General features: G+C 41.3%; 1 protein-coding gene and 5 non-coding genes across 8 annotated transcripts in view; 2 read left to right on the top strand and 4 right to left on the bottom strand.

Annotated features, from left to right (window-relative positions):
* Window positions 1-22,173, top strand: part of LOC146560325 (calpain-9) — a 29,741-nt gene extending 7,568 nt beyond the window's left edge. Inside the window, exons 4-20 of one of the 3 annotated variants that reach the window (XM_085244306.1) lie at window positions 78-211; window positions 2,531-2,702; window positions 2,842-2,913; window positions 3,094-3,185; window positions 3,697-3,771; window positions 4,069-4,229; window positions 6,232-6,389; window positions 7,286-7,494; window positions 7,848-7,893; window positions 9,899-9,973; window positions 10,091-10,148; window positions 11,297-11,361; window positions 12,393-12,461; window positions 19,351-19,429; window positions 19,939-20,065; window positions 20,663-20,721; window positions 21,671-22,173. In XM_085244306.1, the coding sequence (XP_085100432.1) occupies window positions 78-211; window positions 2,531-2,702; window positions 2,842-2,913; window positions 3,094-3,185; window positions 3,697-3,771; window positions 4,069-4,229; window positions 6,232-6,389; window positions 7,286-7,494; window positions 7,848-7,893; window positions 9,899-9,973; window positions 10,091-10,148; window positions 11,297-11,361; window positions 12,393-12,461; window positions 19,351-19,429; window positions 19,939-20,065; window positions 20,663-20,721; window positions 21,671-21,702 (1,683 nt within the window). In that variant the 3' untranslated portion in view covers window positions 21,703-22,173. Of the gene's footprint in view, window positions 1-77; window positions 212-2,530; window positions 2,703-2,841; window positions 2,914-3,093; window positions 3,186-3,696; window positions 3,772-4,068; window positions 4,230-6,231; window positions 6,390-7,285; window positions 7,495-7,847; window positions 7,894-9,898; window positions 9,974-10,087; window positions 10,149-11,296; window positions 11,362-12,392; window positions 12,462-19,350; window positions 19,430-19,938; window positions 20,066-20,662; window positions 20,722-21,670 lie in introns of all 3 variants that reach the window. The other 2 variants (XM_085244307.1, XM_085244305.1) reach the window with 2 other exon arrangements.
* Window positions 4,482-4,554, bottom strand: trnak-uuu (transfer RNA lysine (anticodon UUU)). The gene has a single exon. It is a non-coding gene; the product is annotated as a tRNA-Lys (tRNA).
* Window positions 6,810-6,882, top strand: trnak-uuu (transfer RNA lysine (anticodon UUU)). The gene has a single exon. It is a non-coding gene; the product is annotated as a tRNA-Lys (tRNA).
* Window positions 8,387-8,459, bottom strand: trnak-uuu (transfer RNA lysine (anticodon UUU)). Its single transcript has one exon. It is a non-coding gene; the product is annotated as a tRNA-Lys (tRNA).
* trnak-uuu (transfer RNA lysine (anticodon UUU)) lies at window positions 9,669-9,741 on the bottom strand. Its single transcript has one exon. It is a non-coding gene; the product is annotated as a tRNA-Lys (tRNA).
* On the bottom strand, window positions 11,849-11,921 carry trnak-uuu (transfer RNA lysine (anticodon UUU)). The gene has a single exon. It is a non-coding gene; the product is annotated as a tRNA-Lys (tRNA).
* Window positions 22,174-23,380: the final 1,207 nt, after the last annotated feature.

Below are 23,380 nucleotides of genomic sequence, written 5' to 3'. Positions count from 1 at the left end.
ATATGCAGTTATCTTCTTCAAGTGAATTCTCAGCCTAAATCAGATGATATTCTCTCTCTCTTTCTCTCGCTGTGTAGTTCTGGCAGTACGGTCAGTGGGAGGAGGTACGGATCGATGACCTGCTGCCCACTGTGGACAACAATCTGATCTTCCTCAGCTCCCCAGAAAGACAAGAGTTCTGGAGCGCCCTGCTGGAGAAAGCCTACGCCAAGTGAGTCCCAGTCAGCCGCTGTCTAGGTGTTCATGTCTCACTGCACATTTCAGCCTCTCTGATAGACATTTGGTCTTCTTTTGCCTGTTACATAACCACAAATCCATATTCCATATCCATACGTTTCACCTAAACCCCTTAATTTTATCCAAAATTTTAGCATCATACTATGAATCTTTCCTGAATTCCAGGTCTTTCAAGTTCGAGTTTTCCCACCATTTCTGAGCCCTTCATAAGTATAGGAGATAATGACATGACAGCATGTGTTTTTCTGCTCAGAACGAATCACTGCTAGAAGATCAGCCTGGTGTCGTAATGTTAATAAAAAGGGAGAGCGTTCATATGCTGTAAGCTGCCACCTATCCCACACGGTGATATGACTAGGGATGGGTATTGATAAGATTTTCACGATTCCGATTCCATTTTCGATTCTGTTTAACGATTCGATTCTTTATCGATTCTCTTATCGATTCTTTTTAAAAAAGGAGAACACTAAGGTCGAGTAGCTCAGAACTTTGTTTTATATCTTCTCTTTGAACAAGAAAGAAATTTAGGAGTAACATGGCCTTACAAACCCAACAGTGAGATCTTAAGAGATCCAGCCTACGGCTCTTCAATGGGTCACGGGGTCCCCAGGAAAAATAATTGTAAATGTAAAATAATAAAATAAATATTCTTCTGTAGCAATTACACATGAATATCCAGTAATGTCCCTGCCTACAATTAAACACATTCACTTACCGAAAATCATCTGCTGTGGCAAATGGGTTCAAGCCTTTGACCACAAACTGAGTCACTCCTCGGTGACATTGGTCTATCCTGCCTGAAAGGAGACGCTACCGGTCGACTGCAGCGAGAACTGCCAGCATCTGAGCCAGACTCTGTCTGTCTCATCATGGTCACTAAACGCACAGTGATGGCAGGTTTGTAATAAGGCAGATTGCGCTAACATAATATGCACTGTTAGTTGATTATTTACCTGCCGCATTAACGGGAGAGGACGTGCAAACGTTACCGCTGCTGCTGGGTTGAGAGTCACGAGTCCGGAGCGGAATTAAAAACACGACATTCATTTAAGGTCATCACGTGTTTTGTGAGCAAATGCTTTTGCATATTCGCAGTGTTTCCTCCCTTAAATGAAATATCTACTTTGCAAGTATTGCAAGTTGCCCTGTTGTCATCCGTTCTCGTAAAGTATAACCAAGCTTTTGAGCGTTTGAGCCACCGTGTTTCCTGCCAGGTAAATGACGCTCCGCAACATGGTGACGTCATTCGGGGCGGCTGGAATTGATAAGGGAATCGTTTGCAAAAATGGCAAACACTTCCAAGGAATTGAAACAGTGGGAACCGGTTCTCAACAAGAACCGGTTTTCGATACCCATCCCTAGATATGACGCTTGAAGAATCACCCAAACTATACTTTTTGAACGTCTTGATGCATTCTCAATCATCCAGGAAAGTAAATCTCCAAAAGCTGATTCTGTGGACGTAGCGTTTTGTGGGAGAAACGTTTCGTCACTCATCCAGGTGACGTCTTCAGTCTCAGCTGACTGCAAGTTTCCCCAAATCTTATAAACAGTGCATTTGCATAATGACTGAAACCAGCACACTGAAGGAACAATGGGCTGGGAGGTCAGTTTCTTAATCTTAATTATGCAAATTCTCATGACCATTGATCAACAACCACTGATCAATGGCCATGAGTCCCATTCACAGAGAGTTGGGGAATGGCTGCAATCACAGGTACGCTACGTCCAGATGAACAGAATCAACTTTTGGAGATATACTTTTTGAAGTTTTCTCCAGTGAATTATCAGATACAATGATACAGATACTGATGCTGAAAACTGAATTTAGAGGAAATAAAAAATATGTTGTTTTTTTTACATAGTGCCATGCGGAGTGAACATTTTCCAGATTTTGTTGCATTTATATGGAAAAAAATAAATATGACTATATAGCAGCAAGAGAAATGATACAACAAATAAACATGTAAACATGCTGAAATGGGTAAATAGTAACTAACATCCAGTGTCTGTGTTTTAAAAGATTCTAAATTTCAGCGTCTGTTCCTACTCAGAGTATTGTGGATAATTTGAGCATCTGTTCTTCACACTTTAAGAACAAGTAGTTGATAAGTGAGTGAAAAAGTGGGCATAACAATGATAAGGATAATAATAATATCTCAAACATTAAATGTCCCATTGTTCAAATCTTTCCTGGGCAGATTTGTCAGTCAGAGTTCAGTTAGAAAGACAAATTCAGGAGATCTTTAGAAAACCGTTCAGAAAACCTCTGATATTTCCCTTTCTGTCTCAGGTTGAAGGGTGGCTACCGAGCTCTGGACATGGGCTTCCCTCATGAGGCCATGGTGGATATGACGGGCGGGGTGACAGAGGTTTTACAGGTGGCCTCACTTCCCAGAGACTTGCCGACCTTCCTCAGACACCTGCTGGTCAGAGGAGCACTCATCAACTGTGCCAACTGCCAGGTACAGTAAGAACCTGTGAGGGATGATTTAGATCTGAACCTGTTGGGAAACACAGAGGCGTTCCTGCACTCATTTATGAGTCATATTGTTTGTTTTCCTTCTGTCCTCACTGTGGTTGGTTGGCTTTTCCCCCCTCCAGGGTCCTCTGGAGCACAGGAATGAACTGGGAATCATGTTTAGACATGCCTACGCTCTGACTGCAGTGGATAAGGTAACTGTCACTGAACACGGCCAAGAAATGTTCATAAGTCCTAATTACACATAAATACAGATGTGAACCTCAAAAGCAGGACAAATTAAATGCAGTGTTTCTGTATCTTAAGTAGAAATCTAAATGACTCACAGCTGCTCTTCACTGCACTCTCACCTGATTTGCCTCCTCTCCTGCCAGGTGAGGACGACACTCGGCACTGAATATCTGGTGCGAATCCTCAACCCTTGGGGCAACACAGAGTGGGAGGGGCCCTGGAGTGACTTCAAAGGGTATGAAGATCATCCAATGAGCAGTGCTGAATAAAACTTACTCTAAATTTAAATCCTTTCAGTCAACTCAAAAATGGCATCAGAAGAAGAAGTAGCTGGTAATGCATAGGAGGAAGTGAGGGGAGTGAATGGGCTAATCGCAGTAATCGTGGGCCATCGTGCAGAGCACAGATCACAGTTTCTTGTGGTTCGTGGTTTTTATTACTGTTGTCTAAAGTCAAATGTGAGATTAAAATTGAGTGTCTTGTGAAAAAAAAGACACTGAACAAAGGGAAGTACAAAAACACAGAAAATAACATAACAACATCATAAGGCTGTGAGAAAATTGGAAAAAATAGTTAAATAATCTTAAAATAATTTATGCGTTTGCACTGATCTCATAGCTCAATTTACTGCCTCTTTAATCTGAATCCATGAGGTCACATACAAACCAAAATGTCACCTTACTAACTCCCCTTCTTGAGTACATACTTCACACATTTACAGCACGTTTACAAACCTGTGTTTGCAGTCAAGAGTGGAAAACGGTGAGCATCGAGGAGCAGAAACGACTCGGCAGAGTCAGACAGGAGGACGGAGAGTTCTGGTGAGTTTATCGTAATGTCATACCAGCGACTGTCACACAACTTTTATGGGGCCCCCCTGTGGCTGTTCCTGCTCATTACAGGGTAGATACTCAGCAGGGATGAATGAAACGGTGACAACGATGATTAAAACGACACCAATATTTCCAAACAGAGCAGATGAGATGATTGCAGTGAAGAAACCAAATGTGTCTTTGTTTTTGAACTTGGATGTGCCAATGCTATTCAAACACATTAAGTATTTACAGACGAAGGAAATCTGTTTGGCCATTCGCTCTGTTCCTCTCTCTCTCTGTCAGGATGTCGGTGTCGGACTTCCGACAGAACTTCGAGGTGATGGAGGTCTGTCACCTGACGGAGGCTCTCGGTGAACCAGGCTCCAGCATGTTGCCTTTGAGCTGCATTATGCATCATGGCAACTGGGCGCCGAATATCACAGCAGGAGGCTCTCCTCAAGGAGGTAAGACGGGTGATGACGTGTGTCAAATGTTTTGTGCCTCACTCTTAACTCTGAACCGCACAAGCCCAGCAGCTGGTTTTAAAACTGGAGATAAAGCTGGGATATTTAAAACTAGACAGAAGTCCACCTCAACTGTCACAACTGAATTTAAGAGTAGGGGCCAATCTGGCAAACAGTTAGTTTCATGTGTTAATTAGTCACTATTAGTCTTAATCTTTGCTGGCAGTGATCAGAGAGTCTTTAAAAGAGCCACGCCTGAACAGGGACTTGAACCCTGGACCCTCAGATTAAAAGTCTGATGCTCTACCGACTGAGCTATCCAGGCTCTGAAGGTTGTGTAGTGCACTCTGATTTTAGCATCAAATATGACGAAAAATACAAGAACAATGTTTTAATATTTCTTGCAGCCGACACAAAGGAGTAGGAATACAGTCTCTCCTGAGAGTCAATTTTAACTGATGCTCACCAGGGAAAGACCAAAACTTTAGCGCCTCCTGCTGCCTGTGGACAGATTCCTCAGGCATCTTCCAGAAATGGTCACACTCTTTTCTGCACAATTTTTCAGTAGGTGCAGTTTTTTTTCTTGTTGTCTAGAAAATACAATACTAGTCAAAAGTTTTAGAACACCCCAATTTTTCCAGTTATCTATTGTAATTCAAGTTGTTCAAGTCCAACGAATAGCTTGAAATGGCACAAAGGTAAGTGGTGAACTGCCAGAGATTTAAAAAAGGTAAGGTTACCCAAAACTAAAAAAAGGAATTTCAGAATTATACAAAAAGGGCTTTTTGTATAAACCACATACCATAGTATTATACAGAATAAGACAAAGAGACTTGCCTGGGCCATGAAACACCGCTGTGAGAGGCACCCTGAACCAAAACAGCTACCACAGCATTCTGCAGCGCCATGCAGTACCCTCTGGTATGCGCCTAGTTGGTCAGGGGTTCATCCTACAGCAGGATAATGACCCAAAACATAATCCAAGCTATGCCAGAACTCTTGAAAACACGGAGTGTCCAGCACAGTCCTCCATACTTAAACCTCATCGAGCTGGTTTGGGATGAACTGGACAGAAGAGTGAAAGCAAAGCAACCTACAAGGTCCACATTTATGGGAACTTCTGCAACAAACAGATTGATTTCTATTGTAGAAAGAATGCTACGGGTGTGTTCAGCTGTTATATCTGGTGGCTACTTAAAGGTTAGAATACATTTTGGTCTATGAATTGATTCCATGATTTCTTTTTGAACTCCAATTGCTTATTTGTACTATGCTTTCATTTCAGAGTGCAATCAGACATTAAACGGCATAATTGCTGGAAAAATCGGGGTGTTCTCAAACTTTTGACCGGCAGTGTATTTCGCTCCAGTCTCGAGCATAAATTATCAAGACGTAAGAAGTGAAGCACCTTTGTAACTGTGAACAATGAGAGTTAAACCTGAAGTTTCCCCTCTAATCCCTCTGTGCAGCACAGGTCTCTGACACGCCTGTCTGTCTGTTCCCAGATGCAGTTTTTTTTTTCTTTAATTTTATGTGACAGTCTTTGTTTCACTTGTACATTATGTAATATATTACATTTGACGTGCAGCACTCAGAAATAATCCTTGTGCTTTTGTTTGAGATCTCTGACTGTATAATGTTTATGAAGGATTCTGTAACTCAACAAGCTGAGACGAGCTTATTTGTACAGTCTTTAATAACAGAGCTGCAGTTTTACAGGTAGACCAAGTTTTGATATCAGACACTGCCAGGTAAACAGTTAGGAATATAGCCACACAGATCACACGCATGGAGTCTGGTTTTGGGTAACTGGGCTTCCCGTGATCCTGTTCTAGGTCTGTTAGCTTCTGTTTAAAGATCTTTGGACAGAGGACCAATAAATTGCACATTTGGAGGCAGTTAAATCAGGTCCAGCTTGGAACATGAAAAAAATGAATTATGAAAAGAAATGTTAAAAGTTACACACGATAGGAAAACTAACAGTGTGTTTGTGTGTGTGCAGGTTGGTTCTATCAGAACCCCCAGTTCTACTTTGTTCTGTCAAAGGCGGACCAAAACCCCGACAGCGCTCAGAAGACCTGCTCCTTCGTTTTGGCTCTGATGCAGAAACACCAGAGACGAAGAGGCATTAGTCTAGCCATCGGCCTTCACGTATACCCGGTATAGTCACGCACACGGGGTCTGGTGTTTAAATGAAAGGCATAAACGTGATAAAAGTCCTGCCCAATGGCTCTTCTCTCTTTGGACTGACTTCCTGAATAGCGCAGTAGTTGCTATTATTTTTATTCCTATATGAAGGTATTATTGCGATATTTAGTTCAGCTTGGAAGCTGCTATTTCACAGAGCAGAAAGTGAACATGGACGGTTTTATTAGATAGTTTTATTCCTCTGAAATTTCAATCGATGTGCTGTTTATTCATATTAAGGTGCTTCTTTGGAGAATGATTACAGACTGCGAGGCTGTCAGACTGACTATATTTGAAATGTCATCGGTATGAAGGCGCAAGCAGATATTTTGAGGAAATGTCTCTTGCTTAGTTTATGGCCATATGTTGGAAAGCAGGTCTTTTTTGTCAGGAGCCTGGATAGCTCAGTCGGTAGAGCATCAGACTTTTAATCTGAGGGTCCAGGGTTCAAGTCCCTGTTCAGGCGATGTTGCTTTTAATCTGTTATAACACTGTCAAAGGGCCTGTTGTACCAATGGATTTACTGAGTTTATCTGAAGATGGTTGAACAGAAAAGATATCAAACAGCTAACTAAGCAAACACTTAACTCCTGGGTCATATGTAGCTAAAAACAAAAGTTGGAAACGTTCACCTGAAGAAGTTAAGGGACCCAGTGATCAGTAGTTTATATCAAAACGTGTTACCAAGGTGACTGCTAGGTGTTGAGACTTGCCCCTAAAAGGACGTCAATAAAAGCTGAACATATTTGGTTAAACTGTTTAGATCAGAAAGCGTCTGAAAAGCTGTTAAAGTCTTTCTAAACTGTACTTGAAGCAGTAACTGTGGATGAGGAAGGGCTGGTGTAAATGAGTGTGTGCTGTCTCTCCAGGCCCATCCTAAGAATACGTACCTGTCCCGTGAGGACCTGAGCGTGCTCCGCCCAGTCCTCCACAGCCCCCAGTATGTCGCACGGCGGGAGGTTGTTCTTCGTGGCTCGCTCCCACCGGGTTGCTACATCATCATCCCCTCCACCGCCGAGCCTAATCAGCAGGGAGCCTTCCTCCTGCGGGTGCTGGCGGAGCAGGGCAACAATGCCACGTGAGTCATGGAGTTCTGTTGCCGTCTTGTTGTTGTGTAAAACCGGATGTGGAGAGCGAGGGGCGGACCAGACTGTGAAAGCATTCATGAACGGCCTGTGATCGACAAGTCGTTAGCAAATGAGCACACCCTGAATAATGCTCTTTTCTGAAACACAGAATGAATTTACAAATTTAACTTCATTTTATATGAAATTTCTTTAAATGTATTTTTACTGTGGTCACACAGGAAGGGAGCTGGGAGGTGTTTTCCCATCGTTAGTCCTTTTGAATGAAAGTCACCAGAATAAAAAGCAGGTTTAAATGGAAGCTGACTTCTCTATATTTTTTTGATTGTTTTGGTTTTTGTTACAGACCAGCTCGAAAACCATCAACAGAAGACATCACATCAGTAACAGAGGTAAACCAATCAGCAGTTAATTTAATAGACTCAAACCAGTGCGAGCTGCAGATGTGAACTCTGATGGGAGTGTGTCTGTAGAGCCTTTAATATTTTGGAAGCTAAATTTAAGGTTTCTCTTTAGAAAAACTTTTATCCAGATTATTAGATTAAAGATTATGAAACAGAGGAGCACATAATTGCATTACTTGGAATAAGCAAAAAATAAAAATAAAGAAAAGAAAATATTTGTATTAAATGTCTTAAAAATGTTTGAATAAATCCATCTAGAAGTAACTTAGCAGCTGTCTGGTTGTGCATTTTGAAGCCTACCCAAATGTGGAGAGTGCAGAAGCTTTTTTTGGTGCTCATTAGGACAACAAATGCTCCTACAGTGCATTACATAGGTCCTCTGTCAGTTAGGCTTCAACTTCAGGCGCTGCTTTTTGTTATAGTGGACTGAAAATGACTGCGTTAAGTGCAGAAAACCTGCACATTTGTCTTAAAGCTAGTCCGCCTGAACAGGGACTTGAACCCTGGACCCTCAGATTAAAAGTCTGATGCTCTACCGACTGAGCTATCCAGGCCCTGCCTGAACTCAGAACTATGTGAATATTCACAAGTGGTGAATACGCTGGACTGATAATGAAATGTAACGAAATGCTGACGGTTTCTAAAAGACTGTCTAATCTAGGGTTTTGTCAACTTTCTCACCGACGGCACGTACACAGACACGCCGTCGGGGCTGAAAGCCGACAGCTCACAGATTTGGAAGCTGCAGGTTTTGTCTCTCTCCAACCAAAATTCACAGAACCAGCAGCAAATGAAGATCCAGACTATCCTTCATGTTTGAAAAACATCGTCATGAATTCCCTTAGTTTTGCGGTTTTGCTTCCACCGTGATAAAATAACACTTCATGCACATTATTCTGCATTATTTGCTTGCTTATTACGCACCAGCTTATCGTCGTGTACACCGCAGTTGGTCATTGTTTTTTTTTTTTTTTTGTTCTTTTTGTTTTGTTTGTTTGTTTGTTTTTCCAAAAATGACTTCTGACAAGAAAGCCTCATTTCTGCTGTTTAATACCAAAGAAATGTAAACTTTTTAAAATGATGCCAATTTGCAAAACTTGTAGCTGCATCTGTAATCAAACCTCTGTAACTTTGCAGCATCAGGTAATGTTCAGATGTTGATTCATGGTTTTCTTCAGTTTTTGATCTACTGCAGAATATTTTTAAGGTTCGCTGCTATAAAAAACCAGGCTAGGAAAATCTCCTTCATGTTTTCCAGTTTTATTCTCAGTTATTTTGACATAAAAGCATCTGCTGTGATGCTCACACATCTGATGAAGTCTAACAAGTGTCAGTACTGATAAATTATCAGAATTATAATATTTCTGACTGTCTGAGTCAAAATTGAATCGAATCGGGACCTTGTGAATCGGAATCGAATTGATTATAGAAATCATTGACGAGACCCGTTCCCAGTGAGTGTCGAGCCAGATGGCATTAGCTTCCACTTTGAACCACATCATATGCTTTTTGCAGACAAGGTGGTTCTGTTGGCTTGCTCAGGTAGCGGCCTTCAGCTGGCACTGGAACAGCTGAGCTTGAAGCGGTAGGAATGAGAATAAGCGCCTCAAAATCTGAGGCCTCAGATTTCAGCTGGAAAAGGGAAAGCGGAGGAAATGGAGTATCTCCGGATCTTGTTTACGAGAGAGGGGAGTGGGGAGCAAGAGATTGACAGACGGAGTTGGCCAAACCTGAGCTAGAGATTAGAGTTTTAAAACACACATCGCCTGAACAGGGACTTGAACCCTGGACCCTCAGATTAAAAGTCTGATGCTCTACCGACTGAGCTATCCAGGCTCTCCTTCCAGCTGCCTGACAGCTGTTTGACGTTTCTGTGGTCTTGTAGTGGCCAGGTGAAGATTTTTGATCTAATAAAAGTATTGACAACTTACGAGGATGGAAATAAATAATGAGATATGCAGCGTGTTCATTTACTCTGTGTTTCTCCCACCAGCTTTCATTTCCTCACCAAGCTGCCCTCCCTTCACCTCAGGCCATCAGACAGTTATTTCAGAAACACTGCAACAAGGTGAGATTGAAGCACACAGCTGCCTGTTCTTGCCCTGCCATTACTGGTTGATATAAGAGGTTTTAACAGAAGTAGTGAAACACTGACCCCTTTATGTCTTTTTTGTGTCATAAGAAGGGATTTTGCAAACCACTGCACCTCTACAAACTTCTGACTGAGGCCATTCAGGGTGGAGGTCAGTAATCCTGCTGTTCATCCTGCTTGTTCAGTCATATCTCTTTCAGCAGACGATTGTTTCAAAACTTCAGTCATCTGAACTCCGTCCAAAAAAGAAAAGTAAATAACCTCAAAAAGCTAGCATTATGCTAACTAGCCTCCAGGTTAGGTGATGCTGCTACTGAACTCCAACAGGTGCTGGTAAAAGCATAGACTGGATGTAAAAGATGGACATAGACTATTTTATTTTTAGTGGGGTGACCTGGTTGAGGGTGTAACATTGAGCATTACACCCTGATATAAAGCCCGTGGCTATTTAGAAATGATGGTGGCTCAGGAGTTGGTCTGTGTACGCCCCACAACACGCAGAGCTTCTGCCAAAAACAACGTTTTGGGTGATTTTTGCATTTTGCAGAACTGCTGCATGTCTACTTTAGAGTTTTCTCACCTACAGAGCCCCACACCCACCACTACTGAACTGCCTGTTTAGGGTTCATTAACATAACAACATCAGCATTCACACCAATGATTGGAGCGAGACTTGGCTGCGTCTACACTAATCCGGATAAATTTGAAAATGGTGTTTTCGTCTAAAAATGCTCCACACTATCGTTTTCAATGGTTTCTGAACAGCTGTTCATCCACACTGAAACGACTGAAAACGCTTACGTTCCTGTACTGCGCATGCGTGAAACGTAAGATGGTTTGACCTGCGTGATTTCCATCTGCTGTTTATTTACTTTTCCGTCGCGGCAAAATGTTGAGGAGAAGCACCGAGTTTTTTAAATGGACTAACAATGAGGTGGTCGTTGCTGCGAGTAACACAAAAGTAGCAAAGTTGCAAAAGCGAGTGAGAATCAAGAATGTGAAGAAATCTGGAGCATGTACAGACTGATATTAATCTTTAAGAGAGCTGTCAGCGTTTTCAAATGTATCCATTTTGGAGAGCGTTTTCAAAAAGCTCAAGTTTTCCTTGACCAAAAACGCCGTCTCAGTTTTCAATTTTCTCAGTTTGCGTTTTCAAACGAAGACGTATTAGTGTGGACATGGCCTTAAACATCTGTTGGTATTTACGGTGAAGAAAAACACCCAGCCTCACACACTGCTTTGGCCTTTTTACATCAGGTCTGTATGTCTGTGTTAAAATGTTCCCTCTGCTGTGTTCAGTGCTGGCAGGAAGCGAGAAGTACTTGGCTTTGGAGCAGTGCAAGAGCCTGGTGGTCCTCATGGATGTATCCTTAAAAAACACACAAGAGTGTGACACAGGCAGACGACCTGCGTGATGAGAGTGTTTGGAGTACTCGGTAATATGTCATAACCACAGCATGCAGTTTTTCTCTTTGTGAACATTTCCAAACAATTCCAAATTAGTGTTCATAGTTAAAAAGAGCATAAACCATTTACAATTGGCAGGTAAAAGCAAAAGAAAGAGGGGGAGAGGTGGAGATGTGTTTTTTTCCCTGCCCCATTAAAATAACTCAGCTGTCTGAGCACTGCAACAAGAGACTTTTGATCAAATGAAAATGTTTTTGATTCTAAAAACAGCTTTTTTATCACAAAAAGCCTTCCTCCTGTTGGAGTATCATGAGCTGGTTTTACACTTCAGCTCTAATAATATGCAATTATTTATGGCAGGACACCAGCTAGTTTTTATATAGTGAAGTTAATTGACATTAACTACAGCTGGTAGTGATTGAGAATCTTGATTTAAGAGAGCCACACCTGAACAGGGACTTGAACCCTGGACCCTCAGATTAAAAGTCTGATGCTCTACCAACTGAGCTATCCAGGCTCTAATGATCCTTTCACATGTGTGTTATAGGCAAGGAGCCGTGAGACCCCAGTAAAACGTCTGGTGTCCATAACTGAAAGTAAGAGCTTTAGATAATGTGTAGAGAGCCACAGCTTTTAGTCACACTCACAGCCAAACCTGTAGAAAAGGATTTCAAAAGAAAATTTGTTTAAAGTTTATCATGTAATCAAAATTTTCTATAAGAAAACTACAGATGAATGAATGACTGTGAGAGCTGCAGGTAATGTCGAGCATTAATATAAGACCAAGATCGTCACAATTTCCCCCCAAAAAAATTGTTTTTGTGCGCAGAAGTCTAATCTGTGATGAATCCAAAGTCGTTTGCTGATAAATTCGTACCCTTCACACATCTGTTACCGGCAGACTCTCAGCAGCCTGTCAGCTCGGTGTCCTCCGAGGCCTGTCGGGATATTTCTGGGTTAATTTCTTTGACCTGAGAATTTTCTCCAGAGCCAAGGCATCGCTCAGCTAAACTGGCCCGAGTTCCAGAGTCTTTGGGACAAGATCAGGAGGTGGACGGTAAGATCATCACCAGCAACATCAACAACACTGCTAACATTGTGGTGGTAGCAGAAGCTGAATGCAACTGGCGATCTCACTCCTTACACGAACTCTCAATTTTTAAGTCTTGTTAAACTCTTTTCAGGAGAGACCAAAATAAATGCAAGAACGTGTCTGAACTAGAGCCACAGAACACGTTTTCATTGGTTCTGTGTGAATTACACTTTAAAAAATATATAAGTGCATAGAAAAATGCTGCAAAATGTATTTAATGAGTTTTTGAAAATGGTCCAAAAGGAACTTTGGGGAGAAAATAACTCATCATTAAGTAAAACCATCACAGCTGTTCACATTAAAACCAACAAATCTACACTTTTTTCTAGCTTCTAGTGTTTGTTATGCAAACTTCAAAATACATATCCATATTAAAATAATACAAATCACTGCAGAGCCCGTGCTGTAGTAGCTGACGTCCGCGCACTGTGTATCTGTAAATGTACAAATAATTGCAGTATTATCCATGTGCCAGACAATATACTGCATTTACTCCATATACTGTATTACTACCAAAGAGACGGTTGTGGAGGTCACCGTTGAGGCATAATCAGGCACATTTCTGCGACACCATATGTCCAGATATAGTCTAGAATACACTAAAAATAAACATTTAAAACATAAAAACGATTATAACAGACAAACTCAGTCTGGAAACCAACTAATTTGAAAGAAACCAATGCTGAAAATAAAATAACATCTGTAAAACTTTTCCAGCTCTGATTCTGTTGTGATGACATCAGGAAGCACTGTGATGCAATCTGAAGCCTATATTTGTTGCACCGGATAACACTGGACATATTTTACTCTCAGAAAACTGCCACAGAAACATAAAATGATTCAAGCAAAAAGGTGGACAAGTCCAACCAGCAGCATCAAGTTATGTGACACAAAATGTGCCCCACGCCTTCCAGGGTGGGATTACTAAAAGGGAAAGTGTATGTTTGTGCGAATGCAGAGTAGACCATGGATGCTCGCTGCTGTCGCAGTTTTTTTTTTCCAACAATATCTTTATTGCGTTTCAAAATTACATACAGAAATTGGAGTACTTCCACAGCAAAGGAAACATCCAGGGCAGCTAAATTATTGTATAACAGTCAATCGCCCTCCCTTGCAAATCAGACACTTATAAGATGTTAGAGAGCAACAGTTAAGTGGAAGTACAAACTATATCACCTGTAAATAATAACTTAGTCAAACAAAGGAAAAGGAAAACACAACCCCCCCCCCCCCAAAAAAAAAAAAAAAATATATATATATATATATATATATATATATATATATATATAAAAAATATATATAAAATAAGCTTCTCTATTTCCAAGGGTTGCTCAACATCAACTCGGTTACACTATTGTGCATGGTTCAAAGTTACAAACTCAAATGTACAATTCACACAGCATTAAAGATCAAGTATAAAAGAGATTAATTTAGGAAACTGCAGAGGACCACCAACATTTACACCCCATCTGCCCCATCCACCATACTGCCAAGATCCATATTTCCCATATATTGCATAAAGGGACCCCAGATGTTTTGAAAAAGTGGTAGTTTCCCCTTGATAATGTAAGTAATTTTTTCCATAGGTAAAGTTGTGGACAATTCCTTAATCCAGTTAATGTATTTTGGTTTACTGGTCTTCCTCCATGAGAGTGCTATGACTCTTTTTGCCAGCAGTAGACATAAGTCCAGGGCGGTAATTACCTTTCTAGACATAAGATGTCCATCAGGATATAACCCTAAAATAAAAAGTTTAGGGTCAAGAGCTAGTTGTGTACCCAATATAATATCCAGAGCTTGTTTAATCTCTTTCCAAAACCGTTGTACTTTATTGCATTCCCAGACACAGTGGAAAAACGTCCCTTTCTCCTCTCCACACCTGAAACACAAGTCTGGGATATCACCATTATACTTATTAAGCTTTTCTGGAGTCACATACGTCCTCATTAGCCAATTATATTGCAATACTTTGAGACGAGTATTGGTAGTTTGTGTTTGTGCTTCAGCACATGCCTCCTCCCAGTCTTCGGAGGATAAGTCCTCCTGTAAATCTTCCCTCCAGGCATTAAGTTTTCCTAAAGAAGATTCAGGGGAACCCTCTACTAACATATTATATAATTTGGAGATTATTCCCCTTCCAAAGCAATCTCTTTTCATTTCTGTTTCCAAAGTGGAAAACGGAGGGATTGACAAACACTGATTTTGAGATGATCTAATAAAGTTTCTCACTTGTAGATATTTAAATCGATGTTTGCATGGGATATCATACTTGGAAATCAACTCCTCAAATGACATCAAAATCTCACCCTCTGATCCCACGAGATCCCCTATTGTCTTTAAGCCTTTGTCAGCCCACTTCCTAAAACCAGGGTCTGCTCTGCCTGGAGGGAAAAATTGATTACCCCATATTGGGCTAAAGCGTGCGAAAGAGGTGGGTTCACCCAGGTATTTTTTAACCTGATACCAGATCATAATCATATTTCTGACTATAGGATTTTTTGTCTTTTTTTTCAACATTTTGACTTTTGCTGAGTATAGGTACTGGGGAAGGGGAAGAGGTACTGAACTGTTTTCCATATTTGTCCAAGGCGGGGGGGATTTATCTGTAAAATAATACATCATAGTCCTCCATTGGGCTGCCCAATAGTACCAAAGTGGATTGGGACATTTGAGGCCTCCTCTTTCATACGGTAAGTACAAGAGTGATAAACGGAGCCTTGGTCGTCTATCATTCCACAAAAAACGTACAAAAATTGTCTTCAGGTGTGAAAATAAGTTAGCAGGGGGTGACAATGGGATGTTCTGGAACAGGTACAAATGTTTGGGCATTATGTTTAATTTAAGAACATTAATTCTCGCTATAAGTGACAAGGGCAAGGGCTTCCATCTATCTAGGGATGAGCTGATTGAGTCTACCATAGGGGTGTAGTTAGCTCCAACAATGTCTCTCAAACATGGCACTATCTTAATCCCCAGATAGGTAAAACAGTCTACCATTTTGAATTGGAAAGAATTTCCAGCACCCTCTCTCTCTCTTCTGAGTTAAGTATCATTAATGAAGATTTTTCTTTGTTCACTTTATATCCTGATATCCGTCCAAATATGTGTAGTAGATCCAACAAGGCTGGGATAGACTCCTTCAGCTTTTCCAAGAAAAGAATAACATCATCTGCAAATAAAGCAATTCTGTGTTCCTGTTGGTTTACTGATAGACCAGTTATGCTCTTATGGGACCGCACCGCAATGGCAAACGGTTCGATTGCTAAAATAAACAATAAAGGGGACAAAGGGCACCCTTGCCTACAGCCCCGTTTAATTTCAAACGGTTTAGATATAATTCCATTTGTCAGTATTTCAGCATATGGCTCATTATATAAAAGTCTAATCCACCGACAGAAATTATCCCCACAGCCAAATCTTTTTAATATTTCAAATAAATAGGGCCACTCAACTCTATCAAAGGCCTTTTCGGCATCTAATGATAGTAGAGCAGTGTCCGGTTTTCCCTCCTGACTATGAAGAATATCCAACACTCTTCTCACATTATGAAATCCCTGTCTACCCGCAATAAACCCATTCTGATCACAGGTAATTAGATCAGGTAAAAATCTCTCCAGTCTTCGAGCCAAAATTTTGCAAAGTATCTTTAGATCCACATTAAGAAGACTTATTGGTCTTAGGTTACCACATTTATTGCACGGTTTACCAGGTTTGGGCAATAAAGTTATCAGGGCTCCTCTTAATGAGACCGGAAGGATTCCCTTTTCAAATGAATCCGAAAACATGTCAAAAAGAGGGGACAGCAGTTTAGTTTTAAATACCCTATAAATTTCTGTCGGCAGCCCATCTGGGCCTGGGGCTTTACCTGTTTTCAAATGGTCTATTGCTATAGATATCTCCTCCTTTGTTATAGGTGTATCAAGATCTGCGCTCATTAGTCCTGAAATGCTGGGCAACTGAAGGGTATCTAAGAAGAGATCTTGCTCTTGTCCCATGTGTGTTATGTCTGAGTTATATAATTTTTCAAAAAAAACCTTAAAAGTTTCATTAATTCCTAGAGGGTCAACAATAACCTGTCCATCACTGTTTTCAACTGAGGCAATGTTTTTCTCATTCTGTAATTGACGGAGGCGCCAGGCTAATAATTTCCCGGGCTTTTGATCATAGAATGTCTGTTTAAGACGCAAAAGATGTGAGGCTGCCTTAGAAGCAGAAAGTTCATTATACTGTGTTCTTAGTAACAGAAGCTTTTGATGGACTCTTGGACAAAAACTTTGAAAATATTCTCCCTCAAGCATCTCAATCTCTGCCTCCAACTTTTTTGTTTTCTGATAAGTTTGCTTTGCTCTATAACTTGTGAAGCTAATAATCTGACCCCTTATGTAGGCCTTAAAAGCTTCCCATCTTGAGCAGGGTGATGTTTCATCCCTATTAGTATCAAAAAAAATGTTTATTTGGTTATCTATGAAAGATATAAATTCTGAGTCTAGGAGCCACTTTTGTTTAAATCTCCACCTAGGGGGATCTCTCTTCAGTCGCAAATCTTCATATATTAACGAGTTTGGCGAATGGTCAGATATTAAAATATTATCATAGTGACAGTCCTTTATTTTATAACTCAAATTGGCAGAAACTAAAAAGTAATCAATACGCGAGTATGATTTATGTGTATGTGAATAGCAGGAGTATTTTAAGACCTTAGGGTTCATATCCCTCCAAATATCCCTCAGATCAAGTTCTTTCATAAAATGTTGAATAGTTTGCCTACTTTTAGGATGAGAGAGATCAATACCTGAGCTCCTATCCAATTCTGGGTTCAACATACAATTAAAATCCCCTGCTATAATAAGGCTACCAGACAGACATGATACTGTAAGAAAAAGATTATGAAAAAACTTTGGGTCGTCAGTGTTTGGAGCATAGATATTTATCAGGATTATTTTTTCCGTAATAAGTGTGCCCTGTAAAATAACATATCTCCCAGCCTTGTCTTTAATAACCCTTGTCACCTGAAATGGTATAGATTTGTGGATCAAGATCATAACACCTCTTGCCTGAGAAGTGAAGGGCGCAGAATATATACTGCCTTGCCACCTCCTCCTAATCTTCGCCTCTTGACTAGACAACAGGTGCGTTTCCTGTAGCAGCATGATATCAGAGTGCATAGAGTTCAGCCTAGACATTACTTGTTTTACCTTCTCCAGTTTTTGTAGTCCTCTGCAGTTCCAAGAAGAAATTTTAATTCTTATCCCACCAGACATAACATATAACACTGAATGAGCTTCCCAACACATTTGAAATATTAAAGGACAGAGAAACAAATAATACCTGAATGTCAAAAACTACATCCATAACCATGAATACTGAATATGCCCCTTTAACTTGAACTTGGGCACCCATTTCCCTCCCCCTATACATATTGGCACCTGTCTAACAGCTAAAGGTTGTTCCACCCAAAAGTGAGGATCAACCGACTGTGCCTGAACACTTTTCCCTTACCCCACCCCGCTATGCAAACAAAAAACTCGTTATTGAATACGATAAGAAAATCAGGGTACTAATAGTGGCTGTGAGCCTCTGGACCAATAAACAAATAAATATAACAAACTGGCCTTTCTCTCTCTCCCTCTCACTTCTTTTTAAACTTAAAGCTCAGTAATCACCCCTCCATGCCAACACACTGTAGTATGACCATGATTACATCATCTCACCCCGGTCCACTTTCTGACCTCAGAGCCTTCACAAAGTTCTCCGCTTCACCTGGCAGGTTAAAGATGCGGGACTGTCCGTTGTGTGTCACGATCAGTCGCGCAGGAGGAATCATGCCGTACCGGATACCCATGGAGCGAAGCTGTTGTCTCACGGCGTCAAACTCTTTCTGTTTTTTGTGCACTCCGGTCGCTAGGTCCTCATAAAATCTCACCGGGCGATTCTTGAAAAGAATCTGTCCCTTTGCCCTGGCAGCTCTTATCACGGTCATTTTATCCTTGTAATTTAGAAACTTCATGATCATAGTCCTTGGTGCAGCGGTATTTGACATATTCTTCTGGCCGACCCGATGCGCTCTCTCCAGCGTCAGAGTGGTTCGTAGCGGCGCCAAGTTCAGAGCCTCCGGTAGCCAGTTTTCCAAGAAAGCGCACGCGTCTTCTCCTTCTGCGTCCTCGGGCAGGTTAACAAGTCTCAAGTTAGATTGTCGCGATCTGGTCTCCAGATCCAGCACTTTGTCCTCGAGGTTTTTGTTGTTATTTTCAAGAGTCCGTATCTTTGCTTCCAAGGTGGTAATGCTATCTTCTGCTGCAGATATCCGGGCCTCCGCCTCGTTGACCCGCTTGGCACACTCATTAACATCCTTCCTCACGGTCTCTATTGCTGACAAAGTACCATCAAGTTTGGAGGAAAAATCGGATTTCAAGCTTGCAATAGCCGCCAGTATTACGTCTGAGCCTTCGGCCGTCTTTTCTCTCTCAGTCGGCTCATCATTTCCCTCCTCCACCGCCTGGCTAGCGTTAATATTAGTCTCGCTATCTTCACGGCTAACGCTAGCTTCACAGCTAGCCTCAGAGTTCAACTTAGAAGTGAAGTCAGATAATTTCGATTGAGTCGGTCTACCAATGTTTTTCCCGGGTTTCCTTTGCGAGAGAAGCATCACAGCTGTCCTAGGTGTCGTTCAATGTCTAACAAACGAGTATTATTCAGGATTTTACAGAAAGATAGCGGAGCAGAAGTGGGCACGTCCTTTCAGCCAGCCGCCATTACCGGACTTGCTGTCGCAGTTTTATCAGATTATAACAGAATGTTTGTGTATATGCAGCTTTTCAGGCATTTATTTTTACTGTGTTTAATCTCTCCTCAGGATGTCTTCCTCATGCATGACAAGGACAAAACTCAGCGCCTCGAATATCAGGAGGTCATGCCCTCGCTGAAAGCAGCAGGTAGCATTCACAACACTTTTTCATCCTGTGTCATTTAACCGCTGAGGGTCTCCATCGGTCGGTAAAAATCCGACCAGCAGAGGGAGCCAAACACCTTTTTCGCTCAACGTGTGATCCTAAAAGGGTCACATGTTTGGTCACATGTGTAACTAAAGTCCTGTGTTTCCCAAGTCGTCACATTAGTCAAACATTTTTGCACCATTGAAGTTAAATTAATTAATAAGCAGACCGTTTTGATTACATGAAATGAAAAAGATGTGCAGTTTGTGTGGAGAACTTTTTTTTCTGAAGTCATTAAAATCACAAAACACAAACGTTTTGGTTCATCACTCATACGTCACTCAGACGGGAGCTGCCTAATGGACTGGCTGGGATCAGGGAAACGAGTGTGCGGTCATATATGTCACCTGTGCACATGTGGAGTTTATTGCAATAAAAACAGGTATCCCACCCAGTGCTTCTGCACCTGCGTTTTACCCCCACCTCTGCTCCATCTGTCCCTGCTGCAGGCATCCGGGTGGACGAGTTGGTGATGCAGCTGGTTGGACTGAGATACACGGAGCCGGACATGACCATCAGTTACCCCGGCTTCCTGTACCTGCTGATGAAACTGGAGAGCATGATCCGTAAGAGGGGGTGATGCGTTGTTACAGCTTTCTGTCTTTCAGAGGAGATGAATGGTATAAATTAGAAACAGCAAGTGGTTTTAATCACCATATTTGCTGGTAAATGACACCACAAGGCCACGAGAGAAAGAAGCAGAGGATGACAGAGGAGCGAGAGAGAGAACGGATGAGGTGACAGAGGAGGCGTGGGAAAAAAGGGAGGAGAAACAAGAGGAAGAGAGACGACGAGGAGAGAGATGTTTTCATAAGCTGGAACAGAAAAGACTGATTCTTTTTATTACTGAGCAGGAAAACAGTTCAAGCCTGTCGTATTAACAGTTACTTACTCCCCCAAAAAATAAAATTCACGTCTACTTTTCACGTTTAGCTTAAACTGCCCATAATAACCCTGTTTGTTGTGTCATTATACACAAGCTCGTTTTGCCCAGAATCAGTCATGTGATGTTTTAATTTGAACTAAAAGTCAAAGTTAAAACATCACATGACAGGAATGTTTGGAAAGCCTCTATAAGCCAACTCAGCAGCTCATTCGTGATTCTCTGAACTGTTTTGATGCAGACGACAAACATTAGCTGTGTCTCAATATCGTCTTTTCGTCCTCTTGCAGACAAATTTCAGGCATACGACGTGATGGGAACGGGAGCAGTAACCATCAGCTACAGACAGGTATGAATATAGTGTAACGTTAGAGCTGAAGAGTGAACTTAGCGATCCTTTAAATGTGAGAGTCCTGTCACTTCATGTCTCACGGTTGTAAAAACAGAACAAAATGAAACAGGAATCACGGGGCGCGCAGCGGTTTGTGAGGCTGAAACTCACTTGTTTGGACCTGTACAGTGGGTGAGAGGTTGTTCTCATGAAATGTCATCTGGTAAAGTCTGACTCTTCAAATATCATTACAACATAACCTCAGGCTTCTTTAGGTAACCAATGCATATTAAGGCTACGAGTACGTGTGAAACTGCTTTCAGCTTTGCAGTTTTCACTGTATGAAATGCCATGAAAAGTAACAGTTAAAGGGAATTGTGGAAGATCTGGAAGTGCAAGAAAACTTCAAGATGAAAGTGAACGTCTCCTGGGCAGGAAGGCAAAGATAAACACCCACATAACTGCAGAGAACCTGCAGGGAGCTTTAGCTAGCAGTCGAGCAGTGACATCCCGAGTAATTGTGAGCCAGTTTCTGTAAGCAGGGGTGATCAGAAGGAAACCCTGTTGCACGTCTACAGAAATGTGCAGCATTTGATCCAGAGAACACATAAAGAACACTTCATCAAGTCTTAAACGTACAGCCGTAAATGTTCAGCTCTGTGAATGTGTGAGAGTCAGCAAGCATGTCCGTCCAAATCAGAAATGCAAACCTGACCAAAAAAACAAAACAAACTGTGAATAAAGTGAAAGGATGCTTGCTGAACTTAAATGGGCTGCTTGTAGAAGGCAGACTGAAGTATCTCAGAAAGGTCTCATAAACAGTGCACACAGAGCTGCTGTGGAGTCACGCACAGGTTTGGGTTTGTGCTTCTTGCAATGGACACAGTAGAGAGCGCACAGTTAGTATGATGGCAGCTTTAATGTCAATAATGATATATCACTTCTTCTGCCCTCTGATTGGTTCCAGTGGCTCCACATGACCATGTACAACTGAACTGAACTGCTCTACCCAGACACCCTCACCTGGATCACCTCAGTTTCGTTTTTCCTGCTCTTTTTTCATTTTTGTACGTTTGTGTAGTTCTGTGCCAAAAATGTTTATTGCAGAAACAGAAACATATGGCAAACAGAAAAGTGAATATTTCTGAAGCTGTTTTTCTTTCCTCACACACTCAAACAATAGCAATGGAAACGACCTTAAGAACTCTCCTGAGTCGTGCAAACAGCCAAAGTCAAAGGTCAAGGCAGGATGTGCTGCTGTGAGGAAGTTTATGATGAAACTTCAGTGACTTCACCTTCATTGTCCTCTCAGTCTGACATCATTTCTCAACATGCCTCTAAATGAGAGACAATAAACACAGAGCCTCTTTTACTTTGTTCAAAACCACAGAAGACTGTTTGCCTGTGTCCAAACACCGATCATCATACTTCGAATAATCAATAAAATATGCTGTCCTCCTGATCAACATGCATTTTTGTTCAGACTCATTTAATTTACACTCAAAATCTAAGTGTGTGTGCGTGCATTCATGTATGTGTGTATGTTTGTTAACTTGTCTTTTGTGTTTCATTGTAAAATTTTAGGTTTTTATCTTGTGAGTTTGAGTATACTGATGTGTGCTATATTAAGAAAATTGTCATAATTTATGTGGAGTAAACAAAAGTTTTGGTTTGAGATTAGACAAAAAAAATCTGTTAAAACATTTCAGTGTGTTGTAATTACGTTCAGATCAGTTTTATTTACACCAGTTGACTCAAGGTGCTAATTCAAGTGGTTTCCAAGGAAACCGGTCTCCTGCACCTCCTCTGAGCTGCATTTTTAGCCCATGATAGATGACTTTGTAGCCAAAAAAGAAAGAAAAAGGCAATGTTTATAACATGCAGTTGTGACATGTAAGTACATGATGAGTTAAGAAGCTCAGTGCATCACTGTGCGTCGGCAGCCTACGGCAGCATAACTATGGAGGGTTCAGGGTCACCTGATCCAGCTGTAACTACAAGCTTTAAGATAGCTAGAGAGAATATGGTCATCTCAGGTACACAGCCATTCAAATCTGCTGTTCACAATGGACAGTCAATCAGAGCAAAGCTATCTTAAAAGAATAAAGGCATGCAAAGCTACTCTACTGGTGTCTTTTAATTTTATGCAAGTCTTTCCCTCAGCCAGACCAGACTTATCTCCTTGTTGCCTGGTTATGTGAATGTGCCGTACGGTGACCGTAGCCATGGGAGATCTTCTGAGAAATGACCCTCTGTCCTCTGCTCATGGCTGGAATGTGTAAATATCCGTCTTCCAGCATCATTCGTCAAAGTGAGAGCAGTCAGAGATGCACATACCAGCGGGTCTGTGCGTGTGTGTTTGTGTGCTTCCTGCATTTTTAGAACTGCATGTCACACTCATAGATCCACGCTCTTCAGTGGAAGCTGCTCAAATGATTTTTTTCTTTTGTGCCTGGTTTCACAGTAACATATTTATACGGAAATAAAAACAATCATCAGTTCAACATAATAAAGGTGCGTGTGTTCCCCCGTGTTTGTTTTTCCATAAAACACCACACATGTCCTGAAGAAACAAGAACACTATATGCTTAAAAGGTTCAGTTTTCAGTTGTTATTACACTCTGAAATCCGACAGTAGAAGTAATAAAGGTTTTTTTAAAGAGACTCATTAGTTCAG

The sequence above is a fragment of the Mchenga conophoros genome, linkage group LG14 (genome assembly GCF_057382185.1).
Source record: "Mchenga conophoros isolate Kocher_MC1m ecotype Shallow Benthic linkage group LG14, M_conophoros_male_GT1.1, whole genome shotgun sequence".
NCBI classification, from domain to species: Eukaryota; Metazoa; Chordata; class Actinopteri; order Cichliformes; family Cichlidae; genus Mchenga; species Mchenga conophoros.
The sequence above is the reverse complement of the archived record's forward strand: the minus strand, read 5'-3'. Positions and strand labels throughout refer to the sequence as shown.